General features: G+C 39.0%; 1 protein-coding gene across 2 annotated transcripts; it reads right to left on the bottom strand.

Moving 5' to 3' along the window:
• Window positions 1–6797: 6797 nt before the first annotated feature.
• Window positions 6798–9426, bottom strand: LOC144195940 (chemerin-like receptor 1). 2 transcript variants are annotated; one of them, XM_077715841.1, is made up of 4 exons: window positions 9285–9426; window positions 9142–9189; window positions 8928–9072; window positions 6798–8853 (listed from the first exon to the last, which is right to left on the bottom strand). In XM_077715841.1, exon 4 carries the CDS (start codon window positions 8824–8826, stop codon window positions 7795–7797), a length of 1032 nt encoding a protein of 343 aa, XP_077571967.1. In that variant the 5' UTR covers window positions 8827–8853; window positions 8928–9072; window positions 9142–9189; window positions 9285–9426; the 3' UTR covers window positions 6798–7794. The 2 variants fall into 2 exon arrangements, with proteins under 2 accessions (XP_077571967.1, XP_077571969.1); XM_077715843.1 differs by having other exon boundaries at window positions 9142–9308.
• Window positions 9427–17854: the final 8428 nt, after the last annotated feature.

Genomic DNA, 17854 nt, shown 5'->3' with positions numbered 1-17854 from the left:
TCGTATTGCCACGTGTACACGCCTTAACGAAAAGGGGCTACGATAGAGATGTGAACACGCGTTGCGTCTTTCATCCAAACGATTTACTACTCTTTGCTACATCTTTTTTTCCTCTAAAACCACAATTCAAACTCTCCTGCTGCTCCTTTAGCTACGAAATATTTTCCATGAAGTTGTTGGTTAAAATGCTCATAATCAGAGGGATAAATGCAATATGTAGGTTATAGCAACCTAACACCGATACTATGTGATTCCATTTTTTTTTAAGTTTGTGAACATACTCTTGGCAAGAAGAATTTGTTGTCGATGATAAACTTCTGACTTCTTTTTTTTTCCTTTTTAAGAAGGTAACGACATGAAGAGGGACGAGAATGGGTCTTGACAGCATTTATTTATCTCTGGTGTGCAGGGCACACGTGTCTACTTGTGAATATGTTCTCTTGACACTGGATTTTAATGCCGAAACCCAAAAAGCACCCGAGAGTGCAACACTCATCCCAAAGATACCTGAAGAATCACACTCTGTATGCTTTAGCTAAGATTAGTTCACTTTTAGGAGGGGGGGGGGGGGGGGGCTTATTTTATGGCACTAGATTGAAGTTTTTTTTAATTACTTTTTTTCTTTTTTTTTGATGAAATAGTTCAAATCACCAATAATAATCAGACTGCAAAAGGTTTTCTTTTGACATGGGTTGGTCTTAAAAGTGCTTTGCCACATGCTTTTGATGAAACAAGCATGTAAATGAAATAAATATTAAGGTAAGGACATTTTTTTCAAAAAATGCAAGAAGGAAGGAGACAATAAACTGACTTCCGATTTCAAGATGCTACTACACTGTATATTTTTGTAAGGTGTGGTGACACATCCAGATATTTGTACGAGAACCAACAATTGATAGAAAAAGTAACTATTTTTCACATGCTTCAAACTTGATTGGGTCTTGCCATGATTGACAAGCGGGCACTTGAACTAAGGTGTTATGTTTTGAATGTATTGCCACGGAACGAATGTACTGTGATAGAGCCCAATAAAAGAGTCTATTGGATAATATGTTTAAATTCTCCATCTTAAAATCGGTCAAATCTCAACACTTTGTGCCTTTTATTCAAACATTTAATATTTTGTCCCCTCTTTTCAGGACTGTAGTCACTACTGTGGACAATTAGATGTTATTTATCATTAGTTCAACTCATTGCCTGGTGTATGTTGTGGTTGGTAGTAAAACTGGAGAATTAGAACCACCTATTGCCAGAAGAAGACATGATCCACTTCCTAGGTCAAAGGTGAATGTGTGCATGTTTCTCTTTGTGATTGTGTCCATTTCACCTCTTTTGTCCCTCAGGGCTTCCCTTCCCTGATTTGGCCAGGTGTGTGTGATTGGGAAATAGGCCCTTGAATGTGTGCATTTGAACCCTTGTGTTTGACATGGTGGGAGCTTTACATTGTGTCTCGTGTTATTCTCGTCACGTAAGTCATGCTTTTGCCTCTTTGTTGATGTTTGTCATTTTGGTCCCTGTTTTTATTGTTTTTTTGTATGATTATTTAGTCATTAAAATTCCTATTTTGTGCACCAGCACCTCCCACGCCTTTTCCTGCTGGCTTCTTGCCTCCTGGGTTATTGCAGTTCAAGGTGTACTTTGCTTCTGGCCCTAGGTCATGTGGTACACTCAGAACTCATCTGTAATCTTGAACAGAGAAAATGGGTGGATGTCAGAGATGTAATGATGAATGACTATTTTGGCATCCAAGTCAAAATCATTTGTACCTTTTTGATTTTTCCTCATAGATGCTTTTTTGAGTCCCCTTTTGGTTACAGTGCGAAAGTACTAAGAGTAGTGTTTACTTATTGAAACACTTTTGCATTTGTTGTAAACGTGAACACTGACGGAAGCAGCTGTGCAACCCTTTTTTGTCCTCTAGGTTTCATTGAGAAGCCTCTCAGCTTGTCAAAGCAACAATTTCTCTCCCCCGAACTCTTGTATGTTCACCGCAGAGGGCATTTCTGTGTTCTAGGTGATTCAAATGTAAGTCATTTGCATTTAAATGAGACACACTCGCCTTTAGATGTCATAGACCGAGAAGGGCTTCAATATGTGGGCCAAAGGGTGGAGTAAGAACCGCTTGTGTTTCGATCCGGGTTGAATCAACAAGGAAATGATGCTTCACAGTTTCCACTCTTGCTTAGAGATTGTGCAAATATACAATGTATTAACAAATGCACTGATCAGACATTGACAGGAGGGATTTAAGCCTTTTTTACACAATTTTCCACTGTGGATAACAAATGGCTTTTACATTTGATGCGTATGGATACCCTGTGGGTTGTATCAGATGTCAGCGCTATAAAGAATGACCTGGCAAACTGTAATGTCAGCATTTATACCTGGGAAGGACCATGCCTGACATTGGAAATGGTGACATTCACCAGCTGCTCACTTACACTGTAACATTGGGCCTGAAGCAGCAAGGTTGAAGTGATTGGGTAGAGAGAAGGGGGGGTAGCCAGGCTTCCCATGACCTTAAACCGAAATGGGAAACCCAGCAAAGGCAAGGGGTGAGGACATATAAGTCGACATATGGTTGAGGTGGGAACAGGGGCTGGGAATACAAGCCTGCTGTTGAATGTGCATGATATGGAACTTTTCATCTTTGAACCTTTTCAAAGATTGTTGTTGCGTGCTGGGCAATGCTTCCTCATAACAATGTCTTCTTGTTTCTAAATATGGTAAAGGACGCACAATCTGTCGGTTTTAATCATTAATATTCATTCATTCATCTTTCTAACCGCTTATTGTGACAAGGGTCATGAACTGTGAGGCTGATGCACTAACCACTCATCCACTGGGTCAATACACATTTCTGTTTTTATCAATTGAAATGAATGCTTTTAGTGTCATTATATGTATAATGATATGTAAAGCCACCGCGTGAAAATAGAGACATTGTCGTTAAAGTGACAAGCTTGACATACAAACACACAAAAAAACAAATTTTTGGGGCTGCAAATGAAGTGCTTTTCTTACAGAGTCGTTGCACCACTTTCCTTATTGGAATATTGAAATTAGGAGTATTGTAGCCTCTGGTGTGACTCAGTGTGGAAAGTAACCATGCACGGTGGTGCTTGTCTATTTTGACATCAAAAGAAGCAGTTTCTATGGCTCTTTTGATGGAATTGTGCGTAGAAAAATTCATTTTCAAGGTCAGAAGTGCAAATCAAACACATTCATCTCTTTGGTGGGGGTGGAAGATGTATTATTTTCATTATAAAGCATGCTGCATCATTGAAAAAATTGGATCGCCAGTAATCAAGTTTGACATACCTCTTTATTTTCATAATTTCACCAAGGTTTGTAATCAATGAAGTATCCATGCATGGGATTTGACTCAAAATAATCAAGACATCACTTCAATGCCATCTGTGTTTTTTATTTTAATTTCCAACAATAGAAGTAACCAATGTTAAAATTTAATATTTGTTCCATCTTAATCATTTCATTGACAGAAGCACATTATGTGAATATTACAAGTGTGCCAAAGAAGTAATTGTCTTCAATAATCTTCCTGAAAATCAAGACTGTAAGTAAAACACACATACACACACCAGATCAACATTGTACATGCCTCATTCTTTACAATGACAAACGCAGTGGGCCATTCAATACGCTGCTTGCTGACTGGCTACAACAGCTGGACGTTTTGTATTTGAACTGTAGCATGATGGATGAACATTATTGTCCGACGATATCTATTCATCACATAATAATCTCCTGTCCAAAAGCAATTATAGCATGCAGTGCAGTGGACTGAATGAAGATGTTCATTTCCCATTGTCATTAGGAAAGGCCTTCTTGTGAGAACTAACTGCAGCCTGTCTCAAAAAATACATCCACTCACCATTCATCACATGTGTCCACTAAGGAGTAAATAAACACTGCCACACAAACACAATTACAGATCTATTTTGAGGCAGGTGAAGGATCAGTAGACATTTTATCAGCACGGAAATGACAAAACAATTCTCACAATCCCTTCCTTTCTCCAAAGTCTTTTTCATTATCCTGAGATTATCTCAAATTGCACGGTCCTTGTGTTGATCTTTTTGCTTCACCACACTCTGGCTGGCAAATTAAAATGATAAATGTGCAAGCATTCACATGTACTGAGGGTCCTGTAGTTACCATCAAATTCCGTTTCTTCGGTCCTGACTTAATCAGAATTTCCTCAAAAGTCGCTGTAAAGTCGTAGTCGATGTCCAAATACTTGGTATAAAAAAGTGTAACACATTAAAATAAGATGCAATACTTATAATGAAGAATGAATGAATGAAGAATGAATAATGAAGAAAAAGGGAGACTGTAAAAGGTATAAACACTGACTTTTGTCAAACACCAAACTGCTTTTGGCAGAATAATACAAAAGGTCATGCATAGTAAGGCTTTTTTTTTCTTAGTATACTATGTCCATTTCCTGTTGTTTTTTTAAGAAAAAAAAGCTTTACTAAACTAATAGTTGTAACAGACAAAATAATAAACACTACTGCTTACTTTTGGGAGCCTGTGGTCCAGTGAATAAGTCATTGGCCTCCCACCTCTGTGGACCTGGGTTCAAATCCTGGTTTGCTCTGCTAACATAACTTTTCCCACTTGAAGGTACTATAAAGTACTAAGTATGATCTGAGAGTGAAAAGAGACAAAACAACAAATACAACTGCCTAGTCTTGTAGAGTGGTAGCCCAGTGGATAAGTCATCAGTCTCCAACCTATTTGGTCCTGGGTTCAAATCCTGGTGCTTGCAAAGATTTTTCCACTATTATTCAGGTAAATGAAAAAGGCAAAAGTACAAGTACTACTTCTTTCTTTCACAGGGTGGTGGCCCAGTGGTTAAGTCATCAGTCTCCCACATCTGAGGACCTGGGTTCAAATCCCAGTGCAGGCAAAGATTTTCCCATTATTTTCAGGTAAATGAATGAAACAAAAGTACAAGTACTACCAATCTCTCTCTCAGGGTGGTGGACCAGTGGTTAAGTCATCAGTCTCCCACATCTGAGGACCTGGGTTCAAATCCCAGTGCAGGCAAAGATTTTCCCATTATTTTCAGGTAAATGAAAGAGACAAAAGTACAAGTACTACCATTCTCTCTCACAGGGTGGTGGCCCAGTGGTTAAGGCATCAGTCTCCCACGTCTGAGGACCTGGGTTCAAATCCCAGTGCAGGCAAAGATTTTCCTAAAGTTATTCAGTTAAAAGAATAAGTTCTAATGTCTAAGTGTCTAACTAAATAAGTATTCAGTGTTGGATGAAACATTTAGTCAAAAAAATGACTAAGTGTTTACTCCCATTTCCTTGGATATAACGTTTCAACACCCATGTATAAGTGGGGCACGAGTTGGTGTAGTGGGTTGCACACTCGCCTTTGCACGGAGAGAACGTGAGTTCGCTTCCCGGTGTCGGCAGTTCACTGACCAAGCAAGCGGTCGAGGGTCGGCCGAAGGCCGACCCGAGAACGCCTTTCGCACAGACAGGTCCCTCCAACATTCTTCCGAACTGCCGAAGGCAGTTCGGAATATAACCTTTTGCTGAAAAGTATGACTAAGTGTTTAATATAAATTAAAAAGTTTTTTCTTTTTTTTTTTCCTTCTTCTTATTCCATTGACCAATTCTTCTTTCCAAGTATTTTCAGCCAAACGACGGCAGCGGGAATCGAACCCAGGTCTCCCAGACGGGAGTCCAGTGATCTAACCTCTGCGCCAACCAAGTGACTACACTTTCCTTAGTAATCATTTGAGTGTCTTTCCAAGAAGTCCACAGAAACAACTAAGTGAAAATGTGTGCCGACACCGGGAATCGAACCCAGGTCCCCCAGACGGGAGTCTAGTGATCTAACCTCTGCGCCAACCAAGTGACTACACCTTTCTTTGTAATCATTTGAGTGTCTTGAGAAGAAGTCCACAGAAACAACTAAGTGGAAAAAGTGTCACGACCGGGAATCGAACCCAGGTCTGCCGGTCGGGAGTCCAGTGAACTAACCTCTGCACCAACCAAGTAGCTACACTTTACTTTGTCATCATTTGAGGGTCTGGATTACAAGAAGACAGAAACAAGAAGACAGTGAAAATGTGTCCCAACCGGGATTCGAACCCAGGCCTCTCAGACGAAAGATATGTGAGTTAACCACTACGCCACAATTTGGCCACAATTTCCTTTGTCATTATTAAAATGTCTTGACTACAAATATTTAGTTAGAAACAACTAAAAGATGTGGGCTACCTGTGTTAAAATCCAGATCATTTCACCTGTGTGGAGTTTACATATTCCCTGCCAGGGGGACAACAAGAAATGAAGCTCTGCTTATTATAAAAAATGTATTCAGAAAACCGTATAAGTATAATTTGCTTTCTTGGTGTACACCTTGCTTAAAGCACCTGGTATTCCCAGGCCCTGCTAATCTTCCAAGATCAGAAGTGATCAAGCATTTTCAGTGGAATATGGCATAAGCAGAACTAGAACATAAGATCTAATCTTTTGAGTAGCATTTATCATTTTAGAAAAAACAAACTTTTATCTGTTTAGTGCACATTTTTCCATTGAGTTTGGCTCACAAATATAGGCTGTTTCAAAATTTTTGAGCCAATTTAAAACATTTCTATACAAGATGTGAAAATTTAAGGTAATTGCAATTTTAATTGTCAAAATAATTAGACTACGAAACAGGGTCAAACATTTTAGAACACCCTGTACATCTTTTTATATGTGGTGGAAATAGTTAAATGTTTTCAATCAGAAAATATAGTACATTCATTCATAGTTAATGTAGTTAGTTCATCTCCTCTACACTTTTTATTTTGACCTGTTTTTTTTCCTTTTTAGTGGTTAACACACAAACACATTATTCCCCGCTGTTGTTTTTGACACTGACTTGAACAGAACACAAACGTGACATATTTTCTCTTTTTTTTTTTTTAGCAATTATGAATTTTTTATTGGCTTGCACAACCATGTAGAATATGTGCTCAGATGCTCATGAATGCTGTTGCCGCCAGTGTGAATTGTTTGAATGTGAAAATTGCAAGTTATTTGCATTTTCACAATTTATTTGTCACCCGCTTGGAGTGTGGAGGCCTTCGCCAGGGTCACCCCCCAATGAAATACAGCGTGAAGTAAACGTCGCTCCTGATGATTGCATGTTGTTGTGCACATAAATACCCAATTGAAGCTCAAATTGGTTGTGGCACTGTCTGCATAGAGCAGTGGTTCTCAATTTACAGCTAGTCCCAACACAAAAAAATACTTGGTTCTCTGAGTTTTTAATAACAGAGACATTATTTGCTGTCCTTGACAGTGCTTGGGCGTCCACTCTATTTTGAACGGTCAGTCAAATTGGAACGGATGTCTAGAAAATGCAAACACCGGTGGACAGACTTGGATTAGAACCCAGAACTCCACAACTGTAAAGCCCCCGACTTGATTATCATCTTAAACATTTACACTGCAACTATATTTTGAAAAAAGAATGGATGATATGGTTTTATACTTTTGAGTTGAATACTTACTATCCCTCTTGGAAGCTGTTCCTAAGAAGGAAACTGTTGTCTTCCATTGCATGTGAACCATTTTAGACTAAGTTGAATACAACTGAACTGTACTCGAATTAACCTCAGTGGATTAAAAAGGATACATGAACATTTAGTTATGTCAGTCTTTTTTGCACCACTCGATTGAGCCTTCATACGAGCAGTAGTACTCGTAACGACACTTTCTGAAGGGCTGGTATAGAATGTTGTTGTCAGGGAGAAATTTAAATGTGTGTGGAAAGCTTTGCATCCACGGAGCTAGACCTGGACAGATAGCGGCTGATGGTGCGACCTTCGTCTCCCATGGCATTCTCCATCTTGGACAGCATGGAGCTTTTACATCTTTGTTGGAAGTCATTTCCCATGAACACATAGAGAACCGGGTTGAGGAAACTATTAGCTGCCACCAGCGTGGTTCCGATTTGTTGTCCAGCTTTTAGGATGTCTTGACTGAAGTGTTGGTGGTTCACCTCAAGCAAGATGAAGACATGGTAAGGCAGCCAGCAGATGAAGAAAGTCGCAATTAGCGCTGTCATGACTTTAAAGGGCTTGGATGATTTAGTCATTCTGTTCGTACGCAGTTTGAGGATAATGACTGAATAGCAAATGCTGATCACCACGAAAGGCACAACGAAGCCTGCCACAAAGCGGCTCGTGGCGATTATTTTGTGACTCTGTGGTGACGTGTAGTTGTTGTAGCAAACGCTCCTGCCCATTTGGCTCTGCACGTCGCGGAAAACAGCCGAGGGGAGGCTCAGACCAATGGCGAGCAGCCAAGCCAGAACGACCGCCACCGAAGCCTTCCGGACGGTGCGATGATTCTGGGACCAGACTGGAAAGATGACAGACAGGCAGCGGTCGATGCTGATGATGACCAGGAGGAAGATGCTGCTGAACATGTTGAGGAACAGCACCGACGTGGTAAACTTGCACAGAAAGAATCCAAAGATCCATTTCTCCATCGCCATATTGATGATGATGAAGGGCAGAAAGCAGCAGAAGACAAAGTCAGAGATGGCCAGGCTCAGATACCACGTGGTGTTGACTGTCTTCTTCATTTTGAAACCAGAGATCCAGATGACCAGCGCATTGCCGCAGAATCCCAGCACAAACTGGATTGCGTTAATCACCAGAAGAGACACACAAAGGACATTCCCAGGGCAGCTCGATTTGTGCTCGAACAGACTGGCCTCGTGAGGCGTGAGGCCCTCTTCGTAAGTGTAGTTGCCGAAGTCTTCATAAATAAAATAATCCATTTTCTCTCGACAGTAGAAATAAGATCACTGCGGAAAGAAGGGGAGGGGTGTATAAGAAAATCCAGTTGGACAGCCGAACATGACAGAGTTACAATACAGACCTGTCCTTGCTGTTAACTGGATGCTTTCCAGAGATGAGTGTCAGCAAGAGATGTGCGACTTCCTTCATTTTATAGACCAATGAGTAATGAGCTGACCGGATGATTTCTCAACGCCACCAGCAGCATTGCTTGAACACTTTCAGTACTGCAATTTGGAGTAAAGATGTTTAAAGACTGACAGAATGCAGAAGTCGATTAAAAAGAGGGGCCCTACCATTTGCACACAGTTGAGAGGATGAAGAAATGCCATGACTGAGCCACTCTTGCCAAAAAGAAAACAACAGAAAAAAAACAACCAGTGTTAAACGCTAGTGTTCTTTTCCTGTCTTGTGAACATGAAATATATAAAATATTCACCCGTGTGTTGTCAGAGTTTTGGGAGATGGCTCTGATGTTTAGGGAATTGGATGCTTCTGTGTTGTGCGCCAGAGGCCTCTTGTCAGCCACATGTGTTTGTTCAAAGCTGACAGAAGAAGGCTGCGCATGGGAGCAGTGGCTGTGAACAAAAAAAAAAACACAAGCCATCAAAATGATTTGGAAATGTGCTCAGCTTGTAGAGCCATTTACACATATGGACAAAATTGGTGTACATTTCTAATAAGAATGAAAACCCACAAGGGTCATTGAAATAAATGGGCTAACTAAACAAAAGGAAAAGTAGGCCAAGCCATTTTTGTTGCAGACAAGATGATTTGCTAAATGCGGAAATTAAATAAGTTTCAAATTCTTCATTCTTTCTTTTAAGGTGTTTTTTTTTCAATCCCTTTTGTGGGTTAGTCTTCACCAACAGTGGATTTAGTATATAATTCCACCCATGTGTCGCCTTAACCTGGAAATCAACCAAAACATTTGTGACATTTCATGGCAAGCCCCTCGTCTTTCATAGGCAAGCCGCTTAAACTGTATACAAGTTACGCTGACATTTTTGTTGTTCAGGGCAACATGGAACCCACAGTAGGACAAGCAAATGAACAATTCACATAATCTTGATTGGCAGTAAGTAATAACATATTACTCCTAAAGAGGATATAATTCCATCTATGTGAGGCTGTTTTGCTAACATAAAAGACCATACAAATTGGTGAGCAGGGTCACCATGGCAATAACTGAAAAAGTATTCTCTTAATAAGAACCTAACCTCCCTGTGAGTCATACGTTATTGCAACGAAAATTGGCACTCCTTTCTGTTACGTTTTTTGACTCAATACTGGCTTTCTTTCTTTTTTTGTACCATTCATTTTTCTTTTAATAATAAGCATGTCGACTTCACAATCAAGCATTGCCTGTAATAAATGTATGTTTTCTATTACCACTATTCATCATCCACAATCAGAATTTGTGGTCCACATAAAAATGTGTCATTTTATATATCATTTAAATTGTATTTACTACGCTTAAATTGTTAGGGGTTTGGAGCCTACATCTGCTGCTCTGCACTTCTACACATCTGAGTAAATCTCATAGCAATGAAGCTGTCGTCCTTGAGGCCATAATATACATACTGCCTTCTTTCAAATGCATATTTTAACCTCACATTCATTTACACACCAACTACACTTTGCTTTAATACAGAAGTTTGTATACAATTTATGTATTAGGCCGATTGAACAATGTATTGAATTGTTTTTTTTCAATATGTACAGGCACTTTTTATCCAGAGTTAGCTGGAATAGGCTCCAGTTACCCCACAACCCTCATTTGGATTTGCGTTACGGGAGATGGAAGAATGTTTTGATATATTTGCAAGACAAAGTATGTGAACACCTTGATATTGCCTAGATTTCTGGATAATAAGATAGAAAAATGAGCCGACGAAATTCATTCAGTCTCTAACAAATCACACATTTTTATTGGCCACATTGTGTAAACACTCAAAACGCTGGGTGGAAAAAAACTATTTGAATAGGCCGAGATTGGGAGAGATGGTTAGATCAGATACCAAACAAAAGAAAAAGTTCTTAGATTTACCAGCTATCCAAATTGGTTAAGAAAAAATACTAACTTCTAATATTTATCAGTCCTAAATTAGACAAATTGTATAGAAAAATGTCACACTAACTGTGAAAAAAGGCAGCATGAATATGGACTGCTTTGCTACTTCAAGAATTGGACAAGTTGATTCCACCGCAAAATGAAGAAATTATAAAATTAACAAACTACTTTTCAATAGAGTTTAAGTAATCTGTGAAGTGAGGTAAAAAGAAGATATTATAAAGGACAGAAATAAATAAATTCAGCAGAAGAAAATTCTAGATTGGTAAATTCCAACTTATTCTCCTTCCTGAAGGACATTGTCCAAATATTTTTGTTATGTTGTGTATGCAAGTGTGTTGAGCAATTTCAGCAAATGTTTGTTTGAAGTTAACATCGCCCACAGAGGCTCAACCAATTATTTTATCTATAACATTCCCATGGCTTTTTTTCCCGATCTGTACTGTGCATGACCTTAACATGTGTTGCCGAGTGAAAATGTAGAGACAATTGTTTGGATGATGTTCATTAAAGTAACTTTTCTGGCACAATAAAGATGAAGCTCAGACTATCACATCTCACGACCACTTTATGCAGGGACCCAACACAGTCCACATACAAGTTATAGTATTTATTCTTGCACATTTGCATATGATTTGTAATTTTTAATAGTCATCACAATCCAGTTGCACCCACTCTACAGTACCACATTTCAGGGTGCATTAAAAATGGAACCTTGACCTTTTATTTGATTATAAAGAGATGATTTAGTGGTTGACTCAAATTAAACTCACATGCGACTCACACAAAATTAGAACCTCAGTTTCCTAAGAGTCTAATCAGGCTCATAATAGAATGGAGCCTGCAGCTTTTGAATAGGCTACCAACTTTCTTTGCTTCCTTATTTCCTGAAAGAAATGGACGGAAACACTTAGTTTCACGACATGTTCTTTAGAAGCCTTTTTTCACTGCGGAGGTAGTTGGTGGTTATATTATTTCTGCTTAAATCACAGAGGTTCTGCGGTTATGCCAAGTTTTAATTCATAAGACGAATTCAGCCACCCAAAATGTTTGTGGCTCCCCCCAAACACGAAGTTTCTGGATGAAGAAAAAGCGCAGATGACAAAGTTTTGCCATTTCTAAAAGGTTATGATGAGCAAAGAAGACTGCAATGTGGGCTGACAGTTAGTTCCTCAGTCCCCCCACCCATTTTCCACCCGTCAACATGATGAATAAAAGAAATGGCTTAACATCAAGAGATTTTCATTCTAATACAACGTGATGGCTGGAGAAACACTACATACATTTACTAGTCATAAACATAAACCTCATCTGATAAATAATTTAAATGACCAGTCTGAAAGTACATAATCTAATAAAGATAAATGAGGGAAAAATCCATTCTAATAGATACTATTTGTCTTATGGATGACATTCACATTCCCCCCAAAGTGTATTTTTATTGGCGTGTGCATGTGTGTGCGTGTGTGTTTATGACACAGTGTGTGTTTTTGTGCTTGCATATTCATATGTTAACTTCAGTCCGATTGTGATAAACATTTTATGAAGACTTCTTTCTGCACCCAAAAGGCATTTTCACACCACATACAATTCATGCTTAATGTGTTTCTTTGGCTACCAGAAAAAGGTGTTTTTTCCTTTCCCATGCACGGCACTACACAGTTAACCTACCCAAAAAAATGCAGCAAATTAAGTCAACTGAATAAATGGCTTTTTTTTTTTACGTCCAGAAGAAAGTTTGTGGGGGCCTGCTTAGTGCTTAGTGGGTCAAACTGGCTCTCAGTATGATGTAATGCATTTGTTGACCTATTGCTCAATACTTTAATTATTTTCTGTTCCTGTTTTCCCTGGCATTGTTCATTTATTCTTATTCCTTTTCTTGTTTCCCACGTCACCTTTGAAAGGTCGAGTAGGTGGAGCCTAATGTTTGGACCTGTTGGTAAATATTGCCACTTTATGTTTAGACTCACTCAACAACGGAAGCATTGTTTCTGTCTTTGCATTTTAATGTCTTGTGTAGGTTAGAGTTGTAGCTTTCTGCATGAATCACTTGGGTAGGTACAATAGGTTTTGGCTCTTGAGTAATGATTATTGCATATGGTATTATTATGGTCTACTGTGGATCCATCCACTTACTCTCATTCATTTTAGTACATTCAGCAAAAGGGAATTATACTATGATTTTCTCAGTCATAAAAAACATTTTGTCAGTTATGTATTTGCACACTTCAAAGTGGTTTTGGATTTATATTGCAGATGAAGTAAACAACCATTGTAGGCCCAGTGGACATTTGAAGGGGGAGTTTGCCATTACAAAAAATAATCAATATTTTTGGCCAGACATCTAAAAAACAAACTCCAATTTCTTTCCACAAACCTAAAACATGCAAAGTAAATAGAGTGTACACTTCAAATTGTCTATGGGGGCGAATATTAAAGTACCTGAATGTTTTTTTGTGGCCTGTGATTGGCTGGCAATCAGTTCAAGGTGGATCCTGCCTCCTGCCCATCGTATCGTCAGCTGGGATGGAATCCAGCACCTCCATGGCCCCCGTGAAGAAGATAAGCTCTACAAGACACAGAGTGAACATAAGCAGCTTTGTCTTAATGGGAAACAAGAGGCACGGCAAGGGAATTAAAGTGATTTAGATCACATTAAAAGATATGACAAGACACAATCAAAAACAAAAAGTCCATTAAAATTGGGAAAAGAAATAACAACTAAAATGAGTCAAAGCACAAATAATAAATTGTGTATTGTAAAGGTTAAGGCTAAGAGAGAACTTCATTAAATGTGATTTACCAAAAAATAATAAGTGTATAACAATGCCAGGTATTTTCAGCATGTAAAATGCAGAAATGTATTTATGTTAGAGCATCTGATTAAGTGTTTTGGTCGTGGTGATAATGTGTGGTTGGCTTGGCCACAGATCAATGTACAATGACACGAGTCAGAAAATTATAAAACCGCTCGTCTATGGGGGTTTCATGATAACTAATTAAATCTTACCACACTTGACATTTAATTAAAAACAAAAAAACAAGCAATTGAGGTGATTTTATGAGCAAAAATAAGCATTGAGAAATAGATTTTAAACATGTATTTTTGATTATTTTTACATGCATATCAGCGATAAAATGCAATACCACGCAAGCAGCATGTTAGCAAAAGTATTCAATTTAATTGAAGGCATTTTTATACATGATCCCAAAGAAGTTCAGATGTCAGCCCATTTGAACAAAAGATAGTTGAAAAAGATCTTTGAAAAAATTTCATCAAAACGGAAGGGAAAATATTTCTCATTGAACTTCAAATAGCTTTGCAGTTTAAGAAAGCACTCAAATGTCATTTTCCAATAATAACTAAAGGTCTGTTTTATGAGGCGATGAAAGAAGAAACAAAAGCATCAGATATCTGGATGCCTTTTGCTATTTTGTAAAAACTCGGATCTTTTATGTAGCAATTGTGTGTTTGTTCAACAATTTATATACAAAAAGTGAAAAGTAGCCACATGATTGCAGTAAAACAGTCAAAGACTACCTGATCTTTGCAAAATTAAACTCAAACTGTGACAACACAGCCTACTTCCATGTCTCGTTTACCTTTGCGGGTAACAGAGAAAAAAACTGGGAGTGGGTGGCTTGTATTTAGTTGTCTAGTTAAGGAATCAATACTCTCAGCATGTCTTCTTTGCAGAAAGAGAACATGAGAAACTCTGGGGAGCACAAAACTTCACCCATGTTACGAAAACAAATACTTGCTATGTTGCCCACACACACACACGCAAGTGTGCCTTGATTTATATGATGAAGAGGCAATTTCAACATAGCTTCATGCATGTAAATCCTGAGCCATGGTAAATTGGGAAATATTTACTTGTATTCGACGTGCCTACTTGACCCACTTAGATAAATTTCAACTAAATCACTTTCACTGCAGAGACCTGCCGGTGCCCTGCAGATTAGATTTGCTAATGAAGATTGAGGTTATAAATAACCAACATAACCAGGCCTCTCTGGGAAATGCTCTGCAGTCCCTCAGAGGAAATGTCGATTCCTTTGTTGTGTTTCAGAAGACGTTCCTCGGTGCAGTGGAGAGCAATGTTTTGCTTCCTGTTTTTCCTGAAAAACACTTGAGCTTTAGCGGCTAAATCTTCTACACTTGTGCGTCCGTCTCTTTGGAGCCTTATGTGATACCATGTTTGCTTTTCCAAGCCATTCCATTGAGATTCACATTGATCCTGGATTAATCCTCCCTTGTCATTCATGAAGAGCCTTAAATCCCACATGTTTTTTTGTGTGGAACACTTCAGGAACCGCCGCGTTTTCCTCGACAAATTCAGAGTCCTGCTTCGATGCCCTCGGGATGGTAAATCTGCACCGAGCTGTAGTTTGCAGTCTAACCATTGGATTTGTGAGGAATCTTTACATATCAAATGTTCCACCGATGTTATTTTCCTCTCGTCGGGTCTGCTGAGAGAAGAGGGATTTGAGTGGATCCCGCGTGAAGTTGTTTGAAGTTTAATTCATTTTCCCCCGGCGTCAAAAACAATCTGTGGAGTTAGATTAATTTCATCTGAATCAAAATGCAACAAGCTGAATCCGCAATTAGTACTCGGACGGAATTGTTTCATCACTGAGACTGGGGTCATTTATCTGAAGGTTTTCTTTGATCGAGTTGATCTGTATTCAAATGCTTCTCCAGAGAGGCATGTTTCCACCTTTTCCAAACCAACAAACAATAATGCTCTGGCAACATCATTACGTTCAAGTTGGAAAATCAAGTTAACCCTCAAAATTTCGTGGCCGTTGCGAGCGACGGCATTGAAATTACATTGCGGCTCACTTGCGTTTTTCCGCTTTGTGAATTCCACTTTGATGCTGTCTGTTCTCGTTTAGAGGCATTAAGCCAATAAAAGGTCTCATCCACTGAGCAATGATTCTCTTGTTCACTGACTCTTAAAACAGAACATTTGATGGGGAAGCAAATTAACAATGTTTGCTCTTTGTGGTTGGCCACCCTGAAAACACTTTGTCCAACTTGGTCCCATTCAAGTACCGCTTGGGCTGACCCACCAATCCTTCGCACATTGTGCTCATTTACGGGCTGTGACACAGTTAAACTGCCCATGTCGATTATATGGGCATCTGAGAGTGATGTAGCGGTAAAACTTGATGCTTTGTCCCCAAAGAAAATCTCTACGGTACTCTTCAGAGTCAACAGCCGGTGTAGACATGTTCCGTTTTTTTTTTGTTTTTATTTCCCCAAACACACAGTGACTAAAAAAGTAACACTGGTTCCATGGCAAAACTGTGGCAATGCTTAACAGTCATAATATTAGTAATCCACTTATTCAGATCCATTGGGTGTGCACTGATTGCAAATAGCGCCAGTCATCCATGTGCTGACTTCACACTTCAAACGTCTCCTCCAGTCGGAGCACAGAATAACTGCATAACTGATTTCAAAACGTGCCCTCATTTCTGAAACTTCCCCAAGGGGGAAAAAAAACATCTACCAGCCAATCAGGGAGTGTATTTTTCAAGCTGCCATCAGCTGGCGACTAGTAACATGTTTGATTATGGCTGCAATCAAGATTCCAATGTCCTTTACCCTGTTAGGTTCAGTCCTATATCCCCTTTGGAGTGAATTGGAAGCCACTCCAGTACCTTCACTGAGTTTACTGCATGTTATCGGCCTGAAAGCCATTTTATAGATTATAGCAATGCAGGAAGAGGCAAGTCAATAATCTGCTTACCTGAAAGCCACCTCTGCGATACTGATTAAAATGGACCCAGCTTTTAAAAATCACAGTCTCAAAATGGATGAGATGCCTTTGATGTGTTGAGCGGCAGAACATAGAAGCAGCCATTACAATGCGCCATGACCTCAATCTGGCTAACTGCTGGGATCTTATTTTGAAAAGTTTGGTCTGTGATTGACAGCCAAGCCAACAATTATCCGCCTTCAGAAAGACCAGACAAATGTCAAAATGTATTTGCATTCTCGCGCCATTGCGTTCATGTCTGACTGTCTAATTAGAGCCTTTCATCAACAAGCAAGTAGAAAAGTCAATGCTTGATCCCCTCTGACTGCGCAAATATTGATTTCCTCTGAGTGTGACGCGAGTGAAATCCTGCTAATTTACCGTGGAAATATTAGCCAGCCAATAATCATTGGCTTCAAACTGCCGTTTCCGCGTCTGTAACAGGATTGATTAGATCATTTTCCTTGATTTTTAATGAACCAGATAAGGTGAGGAAACATTTCTCTTACCGCAAGTTTCTTTCTACTTGGTAAAAGAAAGATACTACTCCTGTGCCTTAAAAAGGTCTTGATTTATCATATTTGGAACAATTAAATGAGAAACCATGCAATGAACCAACTCCCAAAGATGATCCCCCAGCAAAAATAAACAAGAATAAAACTAAATATTAGATCAACATAAACTATAAATTAATGTAATGCAAAACAATACCAAAGTACTTGGGGAACATGACTAACAACAGTATTTTCAGAAAGTGTCTTTCAACCCAAAAGATACAAAAAAAATCTTTCCATCTTTTACTGCTGCCTTCAATAATTATAATAAAATATAGACCGGTATGACTTCATTTTCATCCAAGCAAAGCATGGCAGAGTTGGTCTACAGACATCGATTGATTAGTCGCTCATCATCACCGACTCATTCTTTGTTTGGCTATGTCTCTGTAGTCTATGATAGCAAACTCTGACAAAAAAAATATAGACTGGAAATGATGAGCATTAGTCAGAAGAAACTGGAAATCTGATCAATTTGAAGTGAACCTTACTGCAGAAGGAGATTATTTAATGCTGTGAGGGTCAGCCTACAAGACATTGGAGACAAATTTAGACTTTTAAAGACAGGCTGTTACTTTGGTAGGGTTGGCCCTGCTGGCCTCTTTTAACAGAG

This window comes from Stigmatopora nigra, chromosome 4 (genome assembly GCF_051989575.1).
Source record: "Stigmatopora nigra isolate UIUO_SnigA chromosome 4, RoL_Snig_1.1, whole genome shotgun sequence".
NCBI classification, from domain to species: Eukaryota; Metazoa; Chordata; class Actinopteri; order Syngnathiformes; family Syngnathidae; genus Stigmatopora; species Stigmatopora nigra.
This window is presented reverse-complemented; position numbering and strand designations above follow the sequence as displayed.